Below are 25,016 nucleotides of genomic sequence, written 5' to 3' on the forward strand. Positions count from 1 at the left end.
ACAGGAAGGAAAAGGTGGTGGGGTCGCGCTATTAATAAGAGATAATATCAGGGTAGTACTGAGGGATGACATAGGCTCTGAGGAACAAAACGTGGAATCATTGTGGGTAGAGATGAGGAATAGTAGAGGGAGAAAGACACTAGTAGGTGTGGTATATAGGCCCCCAAATAATAATGTTGAGGTAGGGAGGGCTATAAACAAGCAGATAAGGGATGCGTGTAAAAACGGAACGGCAATAATCATGGGGGACTTCAACATGCACATTGACTGGCAGACTCAAGTCGGTAAGGGTGGAATGGAGGAAGAGTTCTTAGAATGCTGTCGGGATAGTTTCCTTGAACAGCATGTTACGGAACCGACGAGGGAACGAGCTATTTTGGATCTGGTATTGTGTAACGAGGTAGGTAGAATTAAGGATCTTATTGTGAAGGACCCTCTTGGGTCTAGTGACCACAATATGGTCGAATTTCTGATTCAGATGGAAGAGGAGAAAGTTTGGTCCCAAACCAGTGTCCTCTGTTTGAACAGAGGGAAATATGATAGGATGAGGGATGAATTGGCTAAGGTAGACTGGGAGAGCAGGCTGGCAGGTAGGATAGCTGAGGAACAGTGGAGGATTTTTAAGGAGATCCTTTTCAGTTCTCAGCAAAAATATATTCCAGCAAAAAACAAGGATTGTAAGAAAAGGGAGAACCAGCCGTGGATAACGAAGGAAATAAAGGAGAGTATTAAAATAAAAACAGCTGCGTACAGAGTGGCCAAAAATAGTGGAGAAACAAGTGATTGGGAAAAATTTAAGAAACAACAAAGAGAGACTAAGAAAGCGATAAAGAAAGGAAGGATAGACTATGAAGCTCGGCTAGCAATTAATATAAAAAATGATAGTAAAAGTTTTTATAAATATATAAAAAGGAATAGAGTGGCTAGAGTGAATGTTGGACCCTTGGAGGACGAGAGGGGGGAGTTAATAGTGGGAAATGAGGATATGGCTGAGTCTTTAAATAAGTTTTTTGTGTCGGTCTTCACGGTGGAGGACACAAATAGTTTGCCAAATATTAACGATAGAGGGTTGGCAGCAGGAGAAATACTTAATACAATTAATGTTACCAGAGAGGCAGTGCTGGGTAGACTAATGGGACTGAAGGTGGATAAGTCCCCGGGTCCGGATGGAATGCATCCCAGGGTATTGAAAGAAATGTCAGAGGTAATAGTGGATGCGTTAGTGATTATTTATCAAAACTTGCATTCTGGGGTAGTGCCGGTTGATTGGAAAACGGCTAATGTTACGCCGCTGTTTAAAAAAGGAAGGAGACAAAAGGCGGGTAACTATAGGCCGGTCAGCTTAACGTCTGTAGTAGGGAAAATGCTGGAATCCATTATTAAAGAGGAGATAGCAGGGCATCTGGATAGAAATGGTTCGATCAATCAGACGCAGCATGGATTCATGAGGGGAAAGTCGTGCTTGACGAACATGTTGGATTTTTATGAAGATGTGACTAGGGCGGTTGATGGAGGAGAACCGGTGGATGCGGTGTTTTTGGATTTCCAAAAGGCGTTTGATAAGGTGCCCCATAAAAGGCTACTGAAGAAGATTAGGGCACACGGAGTTGGGGGTAGTGTGTTAAAGTGGATTGGGGACTGGCTATCCGACAGGAAGCAAAGAGTCGGAATAAATGGGTGTTTTTCCGGTTGGAGGAAGGTAACTAGTGGCGTGCCGCAGGGATCGGTACTCGGGCCGCAACTATTTACCATTTATATAGATGATCTGGAGGAGGGGACGGAGTGTAGGGTAACGAAGTTTGCAGACGACACAAAGATAAGTGGAAAAGTGAATCGTGTGGAGGACGGAGAAGATCTGCAGAGAGATTTGGACAGGCTGAGTGAGTGGGCGAGGATATGGCAAATGGAGTATAACGTTGAGAAATGCGAGGTTATACACTTTGGAGGAAATAATAACAAATGGGATTACTATCTCAATGGAAACAAATTAAAACATGCGACCGTGCAAAGGGACCTGGGGGTCCTTGTGCATGAGACGCAAAAGCCCAGTCTGCAGGTACAACAGGTGATCAAGAAGGCAAATGGGATGTTGGCCTATATTGCGAAGGGGATAGAATATAAAAGCAGGGATGTCTTGATGCACCTGTACAGGGCATTGGTGAGGCCGCAGCTGGAATACTGTGTGCAGTATTGGTCCCCTTATATGAGGAAGGATATATTGGCATTGGAGGGAGTGCAGAGAAGGTTCACCAGGTTGATACCGGAGATGAGGGGTTTGGATTATGAGGAGAGGCTGAGGAGATTGGGTTTGTACTCGTTGGAGTTTAGAAGGATGAGGGGGGATCTTATGGAGACTTATAAGATAATGCGGGGGCTGGATAGGGTGGAGGCGGAGAGATTCTTTCCACTTAGTAAGGAAGTTAAAACTAGAGGACACAGCCTCAAAATAAAGGGGGGTCGGTTTAAGACAGAGTTGAGGAGGAACTTCTTCTCCCAGAGGGTGGTGAATCTCTGGAATTCTCTGCCCACTGAGGTGGTGGAGGCTACCTCGCTGAATATGTTTAAAGCGCGGATGGATGGATTCCTGATCGGTAAGGGAATTAAGGGTTATGGGGATCAGGCGGGTAAGTGGTACTGATCCACGTCAGATCAGCCATGATCTTATTGAATGGCGGGGCAGGCTCGAGGGGCTAGGTGGCCTACTCCTGCTCCTATTTCTTATGTTCTTATGTTCTTATGTAAAGCCATGAAAATGTAAGTCTGCTATTGGTATCTGGATGAAGAATTGTTTTTTTAGAAAGTAAACACAGGGAATTTTTTTTATTTCAGAATATGAACATAAGAAAACTCAACATTGTTGCTGCTTTCACACCTGGAATATGGCGCACAGTTTTGAACTCTTTATCTATGGGAGGATATGTTTACCTTTGAGGTAGTGCAGCAAAGGGCTACTGGACTGAATTTGGGAGAGTGTTGTTCTATGATGAGAGGCTGAGTAGAATTTGCCTTCTGCAGTTTAGATGAGAGGTGACCACATTTAAGGTCTGGAGTCATAGGTAAGGATGGCAGATTTCCTTCCCTAAAGGACATAAGTGAACCAGATGGGTTTTTACGACAATCAGCTCATAGTCATCATTAGACTTTTAATTCCAGATTTTTATTGAATTCAAATTTCACCATCTGCTGTGGAGGGATTCGAACCCCTGGGTCTCTGGATTCCTAGTGCAGTGACAATGCCACTTTGCATTGCCTCCATTCACCACAACAATTCTGCAGCCACATAGATGCTGAACAATATCCTCAGCTTCACCTTTGCCCTAGTCTCCATTAAAACCATTACCTTCTCTAATCTGGCTTGGCGTCCCACCCTCTCCCTGCACCCCGCCTCCTCCCATCCCAGTACAGCCTTCATCTCCATTCCCCCAGGATATTTATCTGGATATGATGGACATCCGGTCTGGACATTCAACACCAGATCTCACTGGATCACATAAAGCATGATTGGATTGTCTCTGATCTGTCAAAATGGCTGACTATTCCAGAATGACCCTGGAATGCAAAGATAACACCATCACCACACACCCTGAAGTTTATTTTCTCTACTGTAACGCACCATTCTTAACCCTTTTACTATCTCTCGTGCACCTTAACCTCCAACAAGTATGAGGAATTCATGCATATCTTCAACAAGCAGCTGCTTCTTCCCACTTTTCCTTTAGTCCACTGTGATCAAACTTCCTTCAAGCATCCCCCATACCCTAGCCCGGAATAACTATCTTTCTAGCTCATCTTGTCCACCTCCTGCTTCATGGATCCTATACAAACTAAACTGTTGACCGCCCAATTTCCCCTCCTGGCTCCCATGTTAACTAATATCATTAACATTCCTCTGCCCCTCGAGTACTGCCACCTCTCCTTTTAAATCTGCTGTCAACAACATTCTTTTTTTTTTAAAAAACCTTCCATCCTTTCACACTATTGCTCTAACTACAACCTCCCTTTCCTCTCAAGCCCTTGAACAAGTTGTCACCTCCCAAGCTCATGCCCATCTAGTTCCATGTTTGAATCCTTCATCATGTTTCTGCTCCATAACCAATGCCGAAATCGCTCTTATCAAAGTCACAACTGACATTCTGTTGACAGTGGTGAAGTGAATGCTCCCTCTCACCCTTCTCGACCTGTCTTCAGCCTTGGATGCAATAGACCACACCATCTTCCGCATTCACTTCTCCATTGGATGTGACTGAGTGTCTATTCTTAGCTGACCAATTGTAGCCAGAGAATCACCTGCAATGGCTTCACTTTGTGATCCTGTAACCCAAAGGTCTATCACTGACCCCCTTAAATTTCTCATCTACATGCTGTCCATTTCTGTTCTACCTTCTCTCTCCACCCTCCATTTTCACTAACTTAAGTTCACTGGATAAGCAGAAATTTTATCCAACTAAATATTGAGAAACCATTTACTGTTATCTTTGTTCCCTAGTCGCCAGATCCATCAGTCTAACTGGCAACAGTCAAAATGTCACTAGACTAGTAATCCAGAAGTTCAGGCTCTGGGGTCATGAGTTCAAATCCCAACATGGCAGCTTGTGGAATTCAAATTCAATTAATAAAATCAGGAATATAAAGCCAGTCTCAATAATGGTGATCATAAAACTGTCATCAATAGTTGCAAAACCCCATCTGATTCACTGACATCCTTCAGGAAGGAGTTCTCTGCTCTGGCCTACATGTGACTCTAGGTCCACAGCAATGGGATTGACTCTTAACTGCCCTCTGAAATGGTATAGCTAAAAGATTTTTTAAAGTTTTATTTATTATTGTCACAAGTAGGCTTACATTAACACTGCAGTGAAGTTACTGTGAAAATCCCCTAGTCACCAAACTACTCAGTTGAAGTTCCAGGGCAATTAGGGATGAGCAACAAATGGTGGCCTTGCCAGCGATGCCCACATTCCATGAAAGGATAAAGAAAAGACTATTTCTAACCTTGGTATTAGATTTGACCCGGAGATGAGATTCTGACTACATGTCACATTACATACGTAACGATACCCAACTCAGTAAACCTGTGAGTATCTAATAAGTTCCACTAACTTGCACCAAGTCCTATTTGCCCATCACCTCTGGCTCACACCCCTGCAATTCCTTCATTTAAAAATTCTCAGCCTTGATTTCAGATTCCTCCAATGGCCCTCACCTCCCTCAATCTCTGCCATCGCCTCCAGCCCTCATATCTGTGCTCCTCCAATCCAGCACTGTTCCCGCTGTTAATGCTTCCACTGTGTGTGACTGTCCTTTCAGCTGGCAAGACCCTTTTGCTGCAACTGGCTCGCTAAACATATCTCCTTCCCTCCCTCAAGACTTACCTCTGTGACCAAGCTTTGAGTCCTCCTGTTAAATGTGATTTTCTTACTCTTGGGGATGTTTTGTGACGTTGGGATTTGTTGTTGCTATCGGCTAGTGCTGTCGTTGGATGAAGGATTATTTGGTGCCGACAGAAGTAAAAGTGTCCCTTCCCCGGAAGAGTTCACACTCGCTGCAGCAAGTACAACAGGCGAACTGAAATGTGAATTTAATGTATTTATGGTATCTAACTTTCCCAGACTCCGAAGGAGCTAGGGTTTTTTTTGCAAATTCCCACCCTGTGTGGATGATGAATGTGGGGCTGGATGGAAATGAAATACAAAACCCGGTGTTATTCCATCAGCTGCAATTGAATTTAACATAGAAACCAGCTCAGCGGCAAATGCTGAAAACCTCAGCACTATGGCAATGCAATTCGGGTTCTTTATAAGATATTTAAAATGATCCTACTTCACATTTTAAACGCACAGAACATCATTAACGTGGATGTCTCGGTGTGTACAATGCACTTGGAGATCGTCACAAGGTATTTCAAAATTCCTCTCCAATAGTTGGTGCCTACCTGTGCATAGCTCTCTCTGGTGAGAATGGGTAACTCATAGGCAGTGGAGAAATGGCTGCGAACTTGCTGCATCTGTCCAAATCGCTCTCTTTTCCTCCATTTAGCTCTTCTGTTTTGAAACCAAACCTAAACCCGAAGAGAACAACAAGGGGGGGCGTTGAAAATTTCTTCCAGTTTCCACACGGTGCGATTAAGGTGGGAGTTGAGGGACATTTCAATCCTAGGACCGTTATGTTTCGCTCACCTCAACCTACTGCTGCCAGAGGTAGTAGTAGAGGCAGGCACAATTTTGTGTTTTAAAAAGCGCTTAGACAGTTACATGGGTAAGATGGGTAGAGAGGAATATGGGCCAAACGCGGGCAATTGAGACTAGCTTAGTGGTAATAAAAGGGCGGCATGGACAAGTTGGACCGAAGGGCCTGTTGCCATGCTGTAAACCTCTATGACTATTCTACTCACCTTCAATCCGAGGAAGGGCCGGCAGAGTTCCCTCAGCTTGTGAAACTTTCTAACTTTTACTCTGAGGTATTGGCTATTGGCTTTAAACTCGACAAAATCTAGTAAACAAAAAAGTTGGGTTTGATTTATGGGTCTTAATCTAATTAACCCAGAGGTAGCACAGGGGAATCTGTACATTTTTTAAGAAGCTCCAATTTCAGAAGTACATCAATTATACTTCAAAAGGCGCGATTAATATTGTCAATTACTGATTTTGCAACTCCGAAAGCATTTTCACAAGGGCAATTGGATGTTAAAGCTGGATAGAATTTGTACATCATTTTGAAATGTGTATTTCTTAGCGGCTGAAATGCCACTTCGGATTAATTAACTTTTAACAAATGATCCACAATTCAAACAAATTTTATACAACAATTTACGCTTAAGGTGGGGGAGAAACTTCCAATTCGCTTCACCGAGTTTATTGAGAAAGATACAGACACTAATGGACAGTTCTGTCCTGTTCAATTTCAGATCAGTGTCACTTGAAGCAAATTAAACTTCCTGATAGGGTCGCTTCGCACTTAGCAAGAAAGATGTTGCTTTTGATGTGATGTTCGGGTCCATTTGACTATAATATCCGTTTATTTTCACTATCATTTCATCTTCCGCCTGGTTAATATGAAGCACAGCTGGAGATGGGCGGATAGCGCCCGTTATCCAATGTTTAGCACGCAAAGGGATGGGGGAGGAATTCATTCGCAAACGTCACCCAGAGGAAGGGGAGTTTGAAAAGGATCCCGCAGCTTTGCCCACTCTGGTCACCGCTTTGACAAATGTCGACTGGAGAGTGGCGGAAAACTGAAAGATGCAGAGGGCCCCTGTCCCGATTTGTCAATTTTTTCGGATGGAAATCCGACGACCAGAAAACCGCTTCTATTTTCTGTCTGAACCGCCCGAACCCCAGCGAGTAAATGACAGTGAAGATGGGAGGAGGAGTTCCATGGAAAGATGTAAACTGGGTCAATGCAGTGTGTGAAAGCTGTGTAAATTGGACAAGGTGGATAATGTGTGTAAAGTTTAATATGTGTGTGCCTAGTGTGTGTGTAAAGTGTGTGTAAGTTTTGGGTGTGTAAGGAGTCTGTGTAAATTGAGTGTGTAAGGAGTCTGTGTGAGTTGAGGGTGTAAGGAAGCTGTGTCAGTTCAGTGTGTAACGAAGCTGTGTAAGTTGTGTGTAAGAAGGGTGTGTAAATTGAGTGTGTAAGGAGGTGTATAAATTGAATGTGTAAGGAGTCTGTATGAGTAGAGGGTGTAAGGAGGCTGTCAGTTGAGTGTGTAAGGAGTCTATGTGATTTTAGAGTGTAAGGAGTCTGTGTAAGTTGAGTGTGTAAAGGGCTTGTGTCCATTGAGTGTGTAAGGAGGCTGTGAGAATTGAGCGTGTAAGGAGTCTGTGTCAATTGAGTATGTAAAGAATCTGTGTCAGTTGAGTGTGTAATGAGTCTGTGTAAGTTGAGTTGTAAGGAGGGTGTGTCAGTGGAGTGTGTAAGGAGGCTGTCAGTTGAGTGTGTATGAAGGTTGTGTGAGTTTAGTCGTAAGGAGGGTGTGTGAGTTGATTGTGTAAGGAGTCTGTATGAGTTGAGTGTGTAGGGAGTCTGTGAGTTGAGTGTGTAGGGAGTTTGTGAGTTGAGTGTGTAAGATGTCTGTGTGAATTGAGTGTGTAAGATGTCTGTGTGAATTGAGTGTGTAAGGAGTCTGTTGTGCAAGGCACTATTAACCACCGACATTGCCGCTTTAAGAACGGGCAGGAATGAGATTTGAAAGATCGCTGCCCCGCTGTCTAAACATTTTAAACCCACAATCTTCCCTGGCCTTGCAAACCCCTTTCCCAGTTTAGAATCGCAACACTTGCTGCTTTCCAAAAACCAAAACAACACCAAAAAAAAAAGCTTCCACGTATTTCTAGAACTTAGAAACAAGAGTAATAATGTTGGCGGCGGTGGAAAACTCTGTCCGGTGTTTATCTTCTCGTGTTTAAAAATGATGGAGTGGAGATGATGTTACCTTTCTGAGCTGGCCCGTCGTTACCCTGGTCCTGCCCCGGCTATTCGCGTTCCATTGTGCTTAAACCAAACTCCCGCAGGCCTGTCTGATTTTGGGTAGGTGCTCTGATTGGCCCTCAGTGCAAACAATTTCGGGATGAGATTTGTGACTCAGAAACATTAAACAAGAAGCAGGGAGAAAGAAAGAGTTCTTGTTGTGGCTTTGGTGAAAGGGGTCAGATGTTTTTTTCAGGTGGGGGTTGGAGGGAGAGAAGTCATGAAATTCGAGGCTGAAAGCAGATACCTTTTATCTCCAGAAAGATCGGAAATACGAGGACTTGATGGGAAAATCCTGAAGCTGCAATGTGTTTTCATTGTGTGTTTAATTTCCTGTCCTAACTTCCCTTTAATTCCCGCCTTTGGACGCAGTTCTATATATAGGTCTTCACACGGCGGCATTATTACAGATCAACACAAGAGTTGGACTGTTTTTTTTTGGGGGGGGGGGGGCGGGGGACTGGGCTCTGCCGACAGGGGACAGATTTAGTTTGCTTTCACAAGCAATTCGATGGGAGCACCAGAAAACGCTTGGACAGCCCAGAGGAGCCAGTGTGCAGTGAAGATCCTTATCACTGTACAGTCTATGGAATCCTCCGGCTCTGGGGGCGGACTGTATCCGAATTAATTTGGTATGGAATTGACGGAAACCTTAATACGAAAATGAATACAACATGTACGCAGTGAAGCTTCTATGGGTGGCATGGTGGTTAGCACTGCTGCCTCACAGCGCCAGGGACCCGGGTTCGATTCCAGGCTTGGGTCACTGTCTGTGTGGAGTTTGCACGTTCTCCCCGTGTCTGCGTGGGTTTCCTCCGGGTGTTCCGGTTTCCTCCCACAGTCTGAAAGACGTGCTGGTTAGGTGCGTTGGCCATGCTAAATTCTCCCTCAGTGTACCCGAACAGGCGCCGGAGTGTGGCGACTAGGGGGTTTTCACAGTAACTTCAATGCAAGCCGACTTGTTTCACTAATAAATAAATTTAAACTAAAATAATTTCCCGCCCCAAGGCAAACTTTTCTAATTCTATACGGCGTTGTTGGTTGATTTGAAACTCAGTCCTGCTGCATGTTCTGATCCAGTGGTTTATTTAATGGTCGCTCTCTAACTGTTTCAAAATGAAGTCTCTTATCTACCATTTCCACGTGCTGTCTCTCCATTGGTTACTGGATCCTGTTAGCAGCACTGGAGATTGGGATTCCCGCCAGGAGTGGATCCATGTGCTGCCAGATCCAATTTGGATCCGGCTCCAGTGCCGCTTGTCCAAATGGAACATGTCACCAGGCGAACATCGGCACAGTGTTTCACATTAATACTTATCACACACTCCATCAGAAGGAGCACAAATTGACTCCATAGCAATGTTAAAACATCGGCTCTCTAACACTCCCCCCCCCCCCCTCACTTTCTACTACCATTCAGACAAGTTACTGGAGCCTTTCTGAACTCTATTTGGATAATATGGTGAGCGCTCTCACACTGGTCCCCCTGGATATTTGTAATAATGTCCATCCAACTCAATTGCAAAATCGCTGTATGGAATACATTTGGAAAACCGTGTTAACCATTTTAAAAGCGTTCTTACAAATTAGTTTTTAAAAAGCAGCCAACTCCTGTGACAATCAATGTAAACACCTTCATTTCTATATTTTCTTATTTAACTTTCCAAAGAATTGCCAGCAGTGGGGCTGTAACTCTGGCGCAACACAGTTGCGGGGTTTGCCCCAAAGGCGATAAAATGTGGGTAAAAGTTGTTAGGATTGGACCTCCTTATAACAGGCTCACTCCCTGGGGTGGATAGTCACCCCTCTCCCAGCCGCAAGCAGCATTTTTACATTGAATAAAGACATTGTCAAATCCCCTTCACGCCGCAGTTACTCTGGGCACCCTCTCAAATATTCAGCACAATTATTAACTTTAAAATCGTTCATCCCGTCGGTTGAATTGTGTGTGTATCAGCCGCAATTGTTGGGAGGATTGTGTCGGGTAAATATGGGCGATTTATCCAATCGCTTAGTTATGTAGAGATGGGTTAATAAAGTTGCTGAAATGTTTACTGGGTGAGTTTTAATAAGTGGACGCAAGCGGGGATCCTGCGAGATTCACACTCTGCTCAAATAAACTGGGAGCTTGAGTTATTGATAACCTTGGATTTCCCGCGGGGGGAAAGAGAGAGAGAGAGAGATCCTGACTCAGTGTTTACCTGCACTCGAGCTTCGGTCAGGTCAGTTCTCAGAGCCAGCTGTTCCCTGGCGTAGACATCCGGATAATGTGTTTTTTGAAAAACCTTCTCCAGTTCCTCCAGCTGATAGCTGGTGAAGGTGGTTCTGTTCCGGCGTTTCTTGCCCTTGTTACTGTCGCTCTCGCCCTTGTCCAGGGCGCTGGGCAGTTCTGTGTTGGCTCCTTTCATTGCTGCCTCCTTCACGCTGAGATAGGGGCTCTCCATCACCGCAGGGTCAGGACTCTGGGGCAATTCGGACTCTCCCAGTGAACTGTCTTTAGCTGAATACAAAGAGGAAATATAAACACAGATTGGATATAGATTTGGCAGCGACAAAACCATCTTAATCACCCCCAATCTCTTCAACCTTTCCATTCAATCTCACTTTAATCAATATTCATAATTCCAATCAACTGGAGAAAATGTTGCGGGAAATATTTAGAAGACCTTTAGTTGATTTTACAAGTTTGCCAAAGATCCGTGACTTTGCGACATGTTTACCTAGCTTTGACCTTCTGGGGAATTGTGAAAATGGGGCCTGTTCTGGGTCGGGCCGGTCCACTTATTTGTCCACTCCTCACAGCCCGAATGTCTATTCGTTTACCGAAATATCCGCGCGCACCCTTCCAAATGAGTGGTCGAATAACGCAAAGCTGCTCTTTGAGTGCCGGCATCTGAGTTCGTACAGGAATAAAGTCTATCATTGCAGAAATTCCGCTCTGGTCAGAGGGGCAAATGTCCTCCCTTTACAATTTGAAAATATTTATCGAATGATATTTGATCGAATCCCGCCTTCTTGCCACAGCTCTTTAATACAATCCAGGTTAGATTTCTAACTGGACTCAATGGCACTGTTAATGCGAAGTTCAAACGTGGTTTAAACATGGGCGGGCGGCTGTGGAAGATTTGACAATGAATTGTCTTAAAAAGTGTGTTCATTGAGAAATCAGAGACGTGGCTGGAAAGGTAACCAACTCTTCAATTGTGGCCAGACTGAGATTGAAATGTCCTGTGCCGTGTCTGTGTTTTTAAACACGGGCCTGACACAAACAAATGCCAGTCAGGAAGAGTTTGCGAACACGGCATCTTCCGAGTGCACCACTTCTAACTGCTTGTTAAATGTATCGTTTGTGTATTTTTCTCTTTTAACTTTTGGCTGGAAATGCACCCTCAACTCTTCCTTGCACACGGGAAATACGGCATCCACTGGTGTACCAATCTCCCCAGCCAATACCCACCCCCTTGGGTTTCAAGAAGATAAAAAGTAACAAACTTTCCTCAAAACGCAAGGAACGCCAGGCGAGTTTCAAACAATGACTGGGAGCCTGACCCAGTTTGTGCAAGTGGAAGTTTAGTTTAAGACACAGCAGATGGGAATGATGGAGGGTTCCAATCGTTGTTTCGATTAAAGTGATGTCTGTTTGTGTGTGTGTGTATTTGGGGAGGGGGGGGGGGTATACAATTGCCTCGGAAATATGGTTATAGCCCATGACTTGTGGGATTTTTTGACTTATTCCATAAACTGTTCCAATGTTGCAGGCACTATACGTTCTGAGCTGCCACAATCATCTGTTCTCTGAATCGTCCCATTTCTAATATACACTGGCTTTCCAGCCTGGCTTTCCAGTGCACACACGGTGAGATCTCTGTCCTCCTCTGCACAGTGATCGCTGACCTTGTGTCGGCCCCGGGTTTCCACAGGAAGAATCCGCCAGCCTTCAAAACGTTGGGAAAAGAACACATCTTCGCCAGCTGGCGACCTCGGGTTATTTTAGGTAAAAATAGAGAAATTCTGGCCTATCCTCTCTCAAGCAAGTCCTTCAATGTGTGTTCTTAAATTGTTCGCCACCCGCCTAAATGAACACAATGTGTATTGTGCAAATGCACAGTTACTGAACTTGACAGTGAAAATTCCGCTAGCTATCTGTACCCGCGCCTCCTGCCCAGCCGGGCCAGGATCTATAATAGAGAAATGACAATAAACAGTTCATTTTCATTTCTCTCACTCTGTACTTTGGTATTTAGCAATGCCCAAATCTGCGTCGTGTTGTGAAGCGTTGATATTTAAAGCACAGATGTAAAAATGTTGAGTGAGGGGTTTCTGATCGATTTGAAAGGGGCGGGCAGCGGATGGATTATAATTTGTTTGGCAACACCTTCCAACATGTTTTATTGTCTGAATAAATTCGTTGTTTACCAAGAAACGTCATATCCTGCTTAAACTGTTTGAAGAATCTACCAAGAACAGAGTGATTACCGGGAACCACGGTCCAGTCCAATAAAACCCTTCCAAACACAGCTATTCCTCATTGCCCTTACTTTAAATGATCTCTCTCTCCCTTACCCAGTGAGAGGAGTTAATCCTTCCTGGGGAACCATTGTGGGAAACATGTGTTTTCGACGAGCCTTTTGCATCGCGTGCGGCCCTAAATCCTAAGCCACTGGATTCATTTTTAACATTCCATATTCCAGAACCACAAAACACAGCCAGGAAATACAAAATACAGCAATTTATACTGACTTTTTAAAAAAAATCATCGCTAGCCGGGTCCAGCATTTATTCCATTTCAGAGTCCAAAAATGTGCGGGTTGGGTTGATTGGCCAGGATAAATTGCCGCTTAGTGTCAGGGGGACTAGAAGGGTAAATATTTGGGGTTATGGGGATAGGAGCTGGGTGGGATTGTTGTCTGTGCAGGCTCAATGGGCCAAATGGCCTTCTTCTGCCCTGCAGATTCAATGATTCCCCGAAAGGACATTAGTGAACCAGATGGGGGTTTCTTTTTACAACAATGGTCACCATTAATTTAATTCCAGTTTTTTTTAATTGAATTCAAATTTCACCATCTGCCGTGGATTCGAACCCCGGCTTCTTTGGTCTTGCTTTGGGTCTCGAGATTACAATACCACCGCGCCGCTGTCTCCCCTAATACTGTACTGATGGTACAAAATGTTACTGACCCAGGTAAAACAGCAATGCTTGCTGACGGATAGCTCATTGATATGATCTGATTGTACCTCAGTGTGCTAATAATGATCTTTCACATTCCCACAGTGGTTGTTGGTACTGCAACACCGTTACATGTACAATGGAAATGTTGTGAGCATTTGCATGGAAATATACCCGAACAGTTTAATGAATGAATAATTTAGTTTCGAGGTCTCCCCGTGTTGGTTTGCGGTGTCACAAAACTTTCAAAAATCCTCACTATCTCAGGGAGAGAGTAAGTAACAGAGCGGGAGTCCAATAACGGGCATAACTGTACATCTCACCCAATCGCGCAGCGCTGCTTAAATGTAGTTGATCTCGACAAAATAACATGATCACTGAAAACTAAACGTTTAATCTGATCCCAGGGAAGGGATTTCTAATGGGATTATAGTTTGTTAAATCCAGCGCACAGCGGGCCCGTTCCTGACACTTGGGCCGTGCGAAAAGGCCAGATTTCGGTGAATTTCTGATCCCAGTTTCCTGACTGTCGCCTCACACGGGGCCCCGTGGTTTTATTAAACAATTATCCGTCAGGGGGACCAACTGACTGGAAAAGAGCAAACCCCAATCGCACCGACTCCCTCCTGTTTCAGAATGAGCAATTTAACGGCCTTTCTACAGAATGAAGAGGTTTGCTTACCTTTCCCGTCTGTTCCGCACTTCCCAAAGTTTAAAACAATAAGCAAATTTCCGCGCTAGGTTGCAGTTGGGCAGCTGAACAGAAGTTCTCTCCGCAGTTTTGAGATTCCTTTTGTGTGTGTGTGTGTGTGTGTGCAAAGGTTTGTAAAGGACAGGAAGGTCCCTGGGCAGAAGCAGGGAGCGAATGTGGGTTTTATCAGCTTTTTTGTCTAAAGTGAAAGTGGTGCTGGGAACTCTCTCTCTCTCTCTCTCCTCCCAGCCTCAGCCTATGATTTAAGGAGCGGAAAATGCCAAAAGAAGATGCGTCATTACCCCATGTGTCCTCAATCTCCCCAAATAAACCCACACATCGCAGGGGCAGGAAGGACGTAGAGCGCGCAGCCGCTCCCAGACCTGAACTCACACACACACACTCACACACACAATCATTCAGAACAGTTTACAAAGAGAAATAAAAGGATTTGTAGGCGTGTTTTTTTTTTAAAAACCCATCACGAACTCTTTAACCATGCGGACTGCATGCAACAAATTATAGCGGCTCCAAATCGGCAACAGCGGTGGATTGGAATTTACCAAGTTTTTAAAAAATTGGTCAACATCCAACAGTACAAATGGGATATTTATCTTCTAAATGGAATTCCAATTATAAATCCCTTACCTGGGATCAGATTAAACGTTTAGTTTTAAGTTATCATGTTATCTTGTCGAGATCAACTCCATTTAAATAGCGCCGAGTGAGATGTACAGTTCTGTTCGTTATTGGACTCCCGCTTTACGTTGGAGTTATGCTGGACCTTGGCGGTGCTGCGCTCACCTCCCCCCCTTTCCCCTCCCCCGTTTGACTAAAGTTTAACACGGGTGCCGTTGTCACCAGCATTCTGTGGCTAACTGTAATACAATTGTGGAAATGTACCTCGGTTGTCTGCATCGAATGCAAACGCCAAGATCTGTGCGCGCAGTTTAATCCCTAAAAGTTGTAAATGCTGGTTCGCACTCTGTATCCTATTCACACTGGGGGAGGGGGCGGGGAACGGCAGATATCTGTGCAGGGATTCACACAAACTCTCATGCTAAGATGTGCCATTCTACAATATGTATCGTCTCTTCACAGCGATGATTAGATTAACATTTGCACAGGTTGTGAACCCAAGTTTCTTGAGTATGCGTCAGAGGAAGTTATTGCTGTTCTGGCCTTTGTTAACCCGGGCTGTATAATCTAAACTGTAAGACTTGTCCACTCAGTCACATCTTGTCCCTCGCCCATGGGTTTAAACTTCTGTCGGTATTATGTACAAAACGAGATTATATCAGAGTAACTGTCTCAGTCTTCTCCCCAGAAGTAGGCCATAGTGTGAAATGTGTAAGACCTCTCTTGGAGTACTGGCAGATCCGAGTTATACTGCGGCCGATCCCCAGAGTCAGCTGATTGATACGCCCTGTTAACCATAGGAACAGAAGTAGACCACTCGGTCCATTGATTCTGCTTCTCCATTCAATGAGATCATGACTGACCTGATGTGATAATTCTCAAACTTCACTTTCCCAGTGTATCCCCATAACCCTGGAATCCCTGTTGGGTAAAATTGAGTCCAGGCAATTTTTCCTCGCAGGGAATGGCGAGTTCACAGGGATCCCTTGCCGTCTGATGAACCGCCCCGGGCACACTGAAAATATGACCTTGATCAGAGCTGGAGTTGCAGTGATTAAAACACAATGTTGTGGTGCTGCCAATGAAGGGCTAGCTGACATAACGGTGTCCGGGCACAACAATGTTAAATACTCCTTTTGACGTTATACTTGGAGACTAACTATGGACTCACAGTCAATTAGCTTTCCAATGCTTTGGGAACTTAAACAGTGAGAGGTCCAGTCGCTGTAGATTCCCCTGCACCGTTCATGCCTAAACATTCTGCTTTCCAAACTTTCCTGTGCCATACAAGTCCCGTGCGATTAGGTCATCTTCTTTTGTTGATTATATTTTGAGGTAAGACTTGCAAGAGTCGATATTGATCCGTATTGGATTGCAATTCACTCGCCCATTCGCTTCGAACATTATCAGTGCCAATGGGAGTGAGATTGTTGATTTGGCCAATTCTTTTCCCATTTTACATCACTGCTATCCACCCCCCCCCCCCCCCGCATTGCATTGCGCAGACGCAAACGTTATCTGTATCTATTTTGTATGCATGATGAATATGAGCAGCAGTAGGCCATTCAGCCCATCCAGCCTGTTCCGCCATTCAACAAATCATGGCTGACCATCTACCTCAATGCCACTTTCCCCACTATCTCCATAGATCTATCAAGAAATCTATCAAGTTTTGTCTTAAACATGTTGAGTGATTGAGGTTCTCCAGCCCTCTGGGTAGAGAATTCCAAAGATTCACCACCTTCTGAGTGAAGAAATTCCTCCTCATCTCAGTCCTAAATGATCCGTCCCTTATTCTGAAACTGTTCCCTGGTTCCAGACTGACCGGCCAGAGGAAACATCCTGTCCACATCTACCCTGTCGCACCCTGTCAGAATTCTATAAGTTTCAATGAGATCATCCCTCATTCTTCGAAACTCGACAGATTACAGACCCAGTTTTCTCAATCTCTCGTCATAAACTAATCCCGCCATCCCAGGAATGGATCTGGTGAACCTCTACTGCACTCTCTGTATAGCAAGTCGATAAGGAGACTAAAACTAGGGAGATATACACGATACTCCAGGTGCGGTCGCACCAAGCTTTTATACAATCAGAATAAGACATCTGCACTCAAATTCCTTTTATGATGAATCTGTATCCTTGGAAAGTTATGGTATAATTCCAAGAGCAGGAATCTGACAGTTGGGGACATTGAAGACGGGAAGAAAAACAATATTTTTGCAGTAACTTCATTGCAGTGTTAATGTAAGCCTACTTGTGACACTAATAAATAAACTTTAATATTGGATTGAACAATGGCTGCTGCTTTCAGGATACAATTCAGCTTGTCTGGTTTCAGAGACAGACCTGCGCCCTGCCTGACCCGCCACTCACCCTGTGTGTGATAGCAGGGTCGTCTCAACACAATCTGGCTACTGATCCTTCTTGGGGGGTGGGGTAGCATTGTCCCGTCTCTCCCCCCACCTCCCCCCCCCCGCCCCCCCCCCCCCCCCCCCCGCCGTTGTTACACTTCACTCCGCCCCAGGTCCCCCCAAATTATATGTTGTTATTTTTACACATTGAGAATTTTCTTTTCAGTTGAAGCTTTTGTAAATGTGATAAGGCTTTCCAGAAATGCCAACCGTCACTTTGTTCTTTTTCTTTAATTTGACACTTTAAATTTCACTCCCTGCCCCACCCCCACCCCCCCCACACACACACACACCCCGAGTACCAGCGGACCGTTCCCAAATACACAGCGCTTTCTGTGCTGGAGTAAAATCCTTACTGCATAACTGCGGGCTATCCAGCCCTCACTGAGACGGGACTATATTCATCACTCATTCATCCGTTCCTGTTTCCAAATCATTCGAAACACACCACGTGCTCGGCGGACGCAACCGCAATGTTTTACAAATTGAGACAAAAAATTCATTGATCGATTTGATCAGAATAACAACTCCTCCCATTTTCCCATGACACCATCTACTGAGTGAGTGTGTGAGTATGTGTGTGTGTGTGTGTGTGACTTTAGTGTCTTCCTGGGATAAACCGACCTCCCTACCAACCTGTTTCTGCTGTTGAGTACCGTCCGCGCAAATGGATATTTCTCCGTCAACATGTCCTTCACCTTGAACGAATTTCCTTTTATCCCACTGCACAAGTCTCTCCAAAAGTATTGTGCCCGTCTTTAACTTCCTCTTCCATTACATGGGATCCCTCCATTTGAATGGCATCCAGTTATTCTCCACACTCTCTGACACTCGCTCAATCCCTTGGCTGTCTTCTCCCTTTCCAGAGTCTGGCTGCTTGTACTCAGTAGCCCAGGTGTGATGTGAATAAAACATTCTAAAGACAGTTTTTAAAATTCTGGCGTGAGCTGATAAATTTATAAAGATCACGTTAGCCCCGTACCTGCATTTGTTGAGTGATTTCACGGATAACCTTGTTTAGATCTTAGGAGGGGGGGGGGGGGGGGGCTTCTTCACGCAGAGAGTGGTGGGAGTGTGGAATGAGCTGCCGGATAAAGTGGTAAATGCACTTTTAACACTTAACATTTTTAACACAACACTTTTAACATTTAAGCAAAACTTGGATGGGTTCATGGATGAGAGGCGTGTGGAAGGATATGGTCCAAGTGCAGGTCAGTGGGACTAGGCACAAAATGGTTCGGCACAGACAAGAAAGGCCAAAAGGCCTGTTTCTGAGCTGTAATCTTCTATGGTTCTAGATGACATTCACGAATTTATATTTGTAATCAGAAGGATAAACTCCTCGTTCAAAGTGCATTCCAAGTTCGAGTGGAATTGGGGGCTCTTTACTCAAGTTATATTCCCACATTTGGAAAACCGGCCCCCAGCACTGGCACACCTCAGAGAATGCAGCGGTTCAAGAAGCCGGCTCACTACAGCCTCAAGGGCAATTAGGGATGGGCAACAGATACTGGCCTAGCCAGCGACACCCACATTCTGTGAAAGAATAAAAAAAACTCTTGCCAAATGTCTTTTGGAAGTCCTCACACACAACATCATCCCTTTCCATTACTTCATGAAAGAATTCAATCAAGTTATTCAAACACAATAACAAATTCATCCAGAATTCCATTTACCAGCTCATAGTTATCTAAATGTTAAATCATTTTTTCCTGGATAACTATCTCTCAGTAGTTTCCCCACCATCAACTTTAGACCATTGTCAGCCCACCTCCCACCCCCCCCCCTTCCTTATTAAACATGGGTGCAATATTTGCAATCCTTCAGTTTTTTTGACATTGCTCTCATCCCTCCATATCTAAGAAAAATGTCACTAGAGTCTCTGCAATTCCACTCCCACCCCTTATTTTGCTCAGTTATCCCATCTGGACTGGGTGGCTTTTCCTACTTCTGAGGGCTGACAACACTTTAACACATCCCTCTTGTATCCCATTGAATATTCCTACTGCCTTCTCATTCACTGTTACATTGGCAGCATCTTCTAGTGAAAACATGTATCGAGTACTCCTTTACTACATCAGCCATGTCCCTCTCTTCACTCGAACATCACTTGTCCCCAATTGCCCTCATTTTTCTTTGACCCTTTCATTAAGTTTTGTCTGTTTGATTTTAGGTTCTCTTTTTATTTTAGGGTTAGGTAATTAATTCTTAAATTCACTTTCTCTTTGACTTATATTTTTGCTGTGCTTTTTATATTCAGCTCTGTTCTCTACTATATTATTTATGTTACAATTCCTTTTAGCCTCCCTTTTCTGTCTCATTGTTACCTCTTTATCTTTCCTGATCCTGGGAGCTCTAGCTTTGGATTCCCTTCCGTTCCCTCTCACGGGAATGTCTATATATCTGAACTGTTTCTTCTTTTGACAGACATCTATTCCTGTTTCATCCAACAATTTCTTTATTCCAATCCATCTGGTCTAAATCCTTTTTTAACTCCTCAAAGTTAGTCCCCAACAGTTAAGGTTTTTTTACACTTGATCACATCTTGACCTTTTTCATAATTTTTCTAAACTTGGCATTATGAGCATGGCTCCTGAAATGTTCTCCTGCTCAAACTGCATTTGCTTCATTTTATACTCCTGAACCAGGTCTGGCACTGTTTCCTTCCTTGTTAGGTTGGGACCACATTGATTGAAAAAGTCTTATATGCCTTCCCGGAATTGTTCCCTCACTTTTCTCTTTAAATTGTGACTATTCCACTTTATGTTAGGATAATTGATATTCCCCCATTATTACTGCCCTGTAGTAATTGCATCTTTCTGTAATTTTCTTGCAAATTTGTTCTTCCATCTCCTCCTAACTTTTTGATAGCTATTGTACCCAAGAACATTAGGTTCCCAATTCTCTCCTTTGAGCCATTATATCATATCCAACGTGGTGCCTTGTACCTGCTGCCTTTTTGCCACATTCTATGCATTGCAAACATACCCGCCGCCCAAACCTATTTTGACTACTTTGCATTTGCTTCCTGTCTGATTTTCTCCTATTTCTTTACACAGTGTTATTTGTTTTTCTTGGATACATAATGCTTCATCTTTGACCATCCACTTGCCAAATGTATTCTCCCTCAGAGTACTAGTTAACCTACCCAAGAGGAAATTTGTCCCAGCTCTGAAGTACAATCTGTTCACATTGGAAAGATACTTCTAACATCTGTACTAATTCTAAAGCCCTCAGGAATCTAAAGCCCTCCCTGCTGCACCATCTATCCTGTTACATTAACCTCTATTATCCTAAAATTCATATGCTCCCTAGTGTTTGCCACAGGGATTAATTCGGAGATTATTTGCTACCTTTTAAGAACCTCCCTTTTCACTCCCTTTCTAGCTCCTGACTTAAGGACCTCAACTTTCTTTCCTTCCAATGCCATTCATATTCACTTGGAACACCAGCATGACTTAATGAGCTGAATGGCCTCCTTCTGTGCGGTAATGGCAATGAATTCTGGCTGTTCTCAATCTCTCTTCCTCCTGACCCCACTTCATGCACAATCTTATCCACCTTTTGTGATATTCTTTCCCCTGGTACTATGGAGGCAACTCACCCTGTGGGCAGTTGCTAATGCGCCTGTTTATCTCATTGATACGGAATCACCCTATGACCACTGCATTTCTACATCCTGGTGTGCCTTGCTGTGCAGCCCTTTGCCACCCTGTGCCCTGGATGTGCTCTCGACTGCACTCTCCCCAAGTGTCAGCACCCTCACTGCTCTGTTCCTCGTATAAATGTGGCTGAGTTCCAAAAGTATACTTGATCATTTATATCTGTAAATCAGCTCAGCAGGACCTGAGGAGCAAAGATAATGAAAAGAATTGGCTTGTTTTGCATGGGAATCTGGTCAATCCTTTCAAAGTCAGAAGCTGATCGAATGTTCTGATGATTTAAGAAAACATACATTAAAAGCAATTATTCTGGATAACTTTCAGTACATTGTTAACTTTACAATCATGTGTTTTTAAATTTAAAATACTTAGGAAGATGTCACATTTAGGCATTTCCATATTTAGCTAATAAATAAAATCATAAAACAATATTTTTAGAGTCACCCTCTTGTTTACTGAGCCACACTGCTATTTACCTTCCCTCCAATTCAGATCTCTCTCTTTCTCTGTCTTTCTTCCTCTCTCTCCTTCTCCACCTTCTCTCTTTCTCCCTCTCTCTACCCATTTCTCTCTCCCTCTCTGTCGCTTTTGTCAGTCTCGCTCTTTCTCCCTCTTCCCCTTTCTCCTTCCCTCCCTCATGCTCTTTCCCTCTCTCCCTCTCTCTCTCACTCTCTCTCTCACTCTCGCTCTTTCTCTCACTCTCGCTCTCTCTTCCTCTTGTGTTATCTTCCTCAAGTGCAACTCTGCATGGATGATACACTGACCACATGGTGACTGGGTAAAATCCATAAACACCCCAAAAAAAGCAAAGCTATAAAAGTGCAACTCTGCAATCCTCATACCAAATCCATAAATCATCCAAATAGATGGGAATGCCCTTACACCAACATACTCTGCCAACTAGTGCCCCCACGACAATCCGACATATACTACCCGAATCCACACCACGGCATCTTACCCACCACAACATAAAACACCCACAAAGAATAAAGAGTCATCCCATCCCACCAGCTCTGGGAGCCTCACCCCATGCACCCTAACAGACACACAGAGGAGACAAAAGCGCCAAGACAGGGTAGAAAAACAAACCATCCTTCAACCAACAATCTACCCATCGACATCCCTATCAGGAAACCCCCAGGACATTCATCCCTCCGCCTGACCTCTTGCCCCCCTCACCCCTAGTAACCCACCTATTACCCCCTCAATGGCCCACCCACTAAACAGAAATTTATTTTATTTTTTTCACCCCCAAACCCCTCTCTGAAAAAACAGAACCTGACCCAGCAACAGATACAAACCTCCCCATCTAAGAAAACCCCCCACCAAAAAAAACAACTCTCCAACACACACACCACTTGGACATCCACCCCAGCACCCGGAACCATGTAAACACCCAACCTAGCAGCCCCCTCCTTCTAACACACGCCACCTCAACAACCACCTCCCCCCAGCCACCTAAAACATGACAGAAGCAGAACATCATGCTTCTTTTTCCCTCACACACCACCCCACACAAGAAAAAACTAACACGGATAATAATATATAAGAAGAAAACGGCCCAGGAGGCAAGAAGACAACAAGCCACAAGAGTAAAGGCAAGGCGTCATGGGGAGCAACAAGGGTTGGACGTGAGCTGAAAGAAAAGTGGCAGAGCACGAAGGAAAGGGGACATTTCCTCTCTCTGTCTGACCCCAAAAAATCTCCCTCTCTCTCACTCTTTCTTCCTCTTGTTTTTCCTGTTCCTCTCTCTCCCACTTTTTTCTCCTTTTCTCCCTCTTTCCCTTCTTTCCCTGCCCCAATAATTCTCTCATTAGTTTCTTATATGTCAGTATCTACGTGATGCTGTTGGTTATGTTTTGGAATTATTAACCCAGGAATTCCCATTTGCCTTTTACAACCAACCAGAAATCCTGATTTCAGCTAGGACCAGTAAGAAAATGGGCATTGTGAGGAGAATATCAGCAATTTTTTTGCCGCAGCTGATCTGAGGACAATGACTGTACAGATCTGTGTGCAATACATAGACCCAGCTGCTCTCATTCTATCACAGAGTGCTGACGAGGAGCAGTAATCTTGACCATGTTTCACCTCCCTATTTGTTGAGATGCTGGAGTCAGTTTCAGCTGTACCCGAGCTGAAATTAACTAACTCAAACCACACTGAACTTGGAATATTCATAACCTGGATATCTGAGCTGTCCATTGGGCGGCACGGTAGCACAGTGGTTAGCACTGCTGCTTCACAGCTCCAGGGACCTGGGTTCGATTCCCAGCTTGGGTCACTGTCTGTATGGAGTTTGCACATTCTCCTCGTGTCTGCGTGGGTTTCCTCCGGGTGCTCCGGTTTCCTCCCACAGTCCAAAGATGTGCAGGTTAGGTTGATTGGCCATGCTAAAAAAAAAATTGCCCTTAGTGTCCTGGGATGTGTAGGTTAGAGGGATTAGTGGGTAAATATCTAGGGATATGGGGGTAGGGCCTGGGTGGGATTGTGGTCGGTGCAGACTTGATGGGCCGAATGGCCTCTTTCTGTGCTGTAGGGTTTCTAAGATTTCTAAGGTTGCTAGGTCATTGTGGAAGTAGTTTTGCTTTTGTAGGTTGATTAAAAGAATGTAATAAATTCATGGTTACAGAGCAGAAAGAGGCTATTAGGGCTACTTTGTCTGTTCTGACCCTCTGAAGGAGCAATTCACTGAGTGCCACAGACATGCCTTTTTCCCGTTGCCCCAAACACACTTCATTTTCAGATAATAACCAATCCCCTTCTAGAAGTTGAGCTTGCCTCCACCACACTCTCAGGCAGTGCATTGCAGATCCTAAACACTCACTGTGTGAAAAGGTTTCTCCTTATGTCACCATTGCTTCTCCTGCCAATTACCTTGAAACTTTGCTCCCAGTTACTGATCCTTCCACCAATGGGAACAATTTCTCCCTTTCAACTCTGTCCAGATCCCTCACGATTTTGAGCACCCCTATCAAATCTCCTCCCAACCATCTGCTCTCCAAAGAGTACAGTTCCATCTTTTCCAATCTATCTTTCTAACTGAAGTTCTTCACCCAGGAACCATTCTCATGAATCATTCCTGCACCATCTCTAACATCTTCACATCCTTCCTAAAGTGTGGTGCCACGAACTAGATGCAACATTCCAATTGAGGTGAAGCCAGTGTTTTCCACAGGTTTAACATAACGTCCTTGCTTTTGTACTCTCTGCCCCTATTAATAAAACCCAGGATGCCACATGCTTTATTCATCACTGCCTCAACCTGTCCTCCAACCTCACCTTCAACATACATATGTTAAGACCTCTCCTCTCTTTAGAATTGTGCTATTTATTTTATATTGTCTCTCCGCATTCGCCTGACCAAAATGAAACACTTTGCACCTGTCTGAATTTAATTTCATCTGCCACTGGTCTATCCACTCCACCAAGCTGTCTATATGTCCTTTTGAAGTTTTACACTATCCTCCTCATACTTTGCAATACTTCCATGTCATTTTGCATTACCCACAAATTTTGCAATTGTGCCCTGTACACTGAGCTCTTGGGCCGGTTGTTTCAACTAGCTAGGTGGCTGGTCTGGATCAGATTGGTGTCAGCATCATAGGGTTTGCTCTCTGTTCTGGCTGGGATGGATTCAGGACTCCCTCCCCACAACTGACCCACCCCCCCCCCCTCCCTTCTCCCTGCCTTGGTGGAGGTCATGGCACTGTGGGCTGGATCTACCTCAGGGCGGCATAGTGGCTCAGTGGTTAGCATTGCTGCCTCATAGTGCCAGGGACCTGGGTTCGATTCCTGTGAATATTAGATTTCAGAAAATGTGTGCCACAGAAGTGTATACACCAACATCATGCTGAACAGAACATACAAAAACTGCATTCATCGTGGACCCAAATGTATGGATTTCATTTTTGATGAGACTTTGTAGAAATGGAATTGTTATTGTCTGTGTGGAGTTTGCACATTCTCCTCATGTC

The 25,016-nt window shown here is 44.3% G+C and overlaps 1 protein-coding gene across 1 annotated transcript in view; it reads right to left on the reverse strand.

Moving 5' to 3' along the window:
- alx4a (ALX homeobox 4a) overlaps positions 1 to 25,016 on the reverse strand; it is a 56,252-nt gene that overhangs the window by 21,563 nt on the left and 9,673 nt on the right. Inside the window, exons 2-3 of the mRNA XM_078221323.1 lie at positions 10,668 to 10,966; positions 5,933 to 6,058 (exon numbers count right to left, since the gene is read on the reverse strand). Coding sequence (XP_078077449.1) covers positions 5,933 to 6,058; positions 10,668 to 10,966 — 425 coding nt within the window. The remainder of the gene's footprint in view (positions 1 to 5,932; positions 6,059 to 10,667; positions 10,967 to 25,016) is intronic.

The sequence above is a fragment of the Mustelus asterias genome, chromosome 9, assembly GCF_964213995.1.
Source record: "Mustelus asterias chromosome 9, sMusAst1.hap1.1, whole genome shotgun sequence".
NCBI classification, from domain to species: domain Eukaryota; kingdom Metazoa; phylum Chordata; class Chondrichthyes; order Carcharhiniformes; family Triakidae; genus Mustelus; species Mustelus asterias.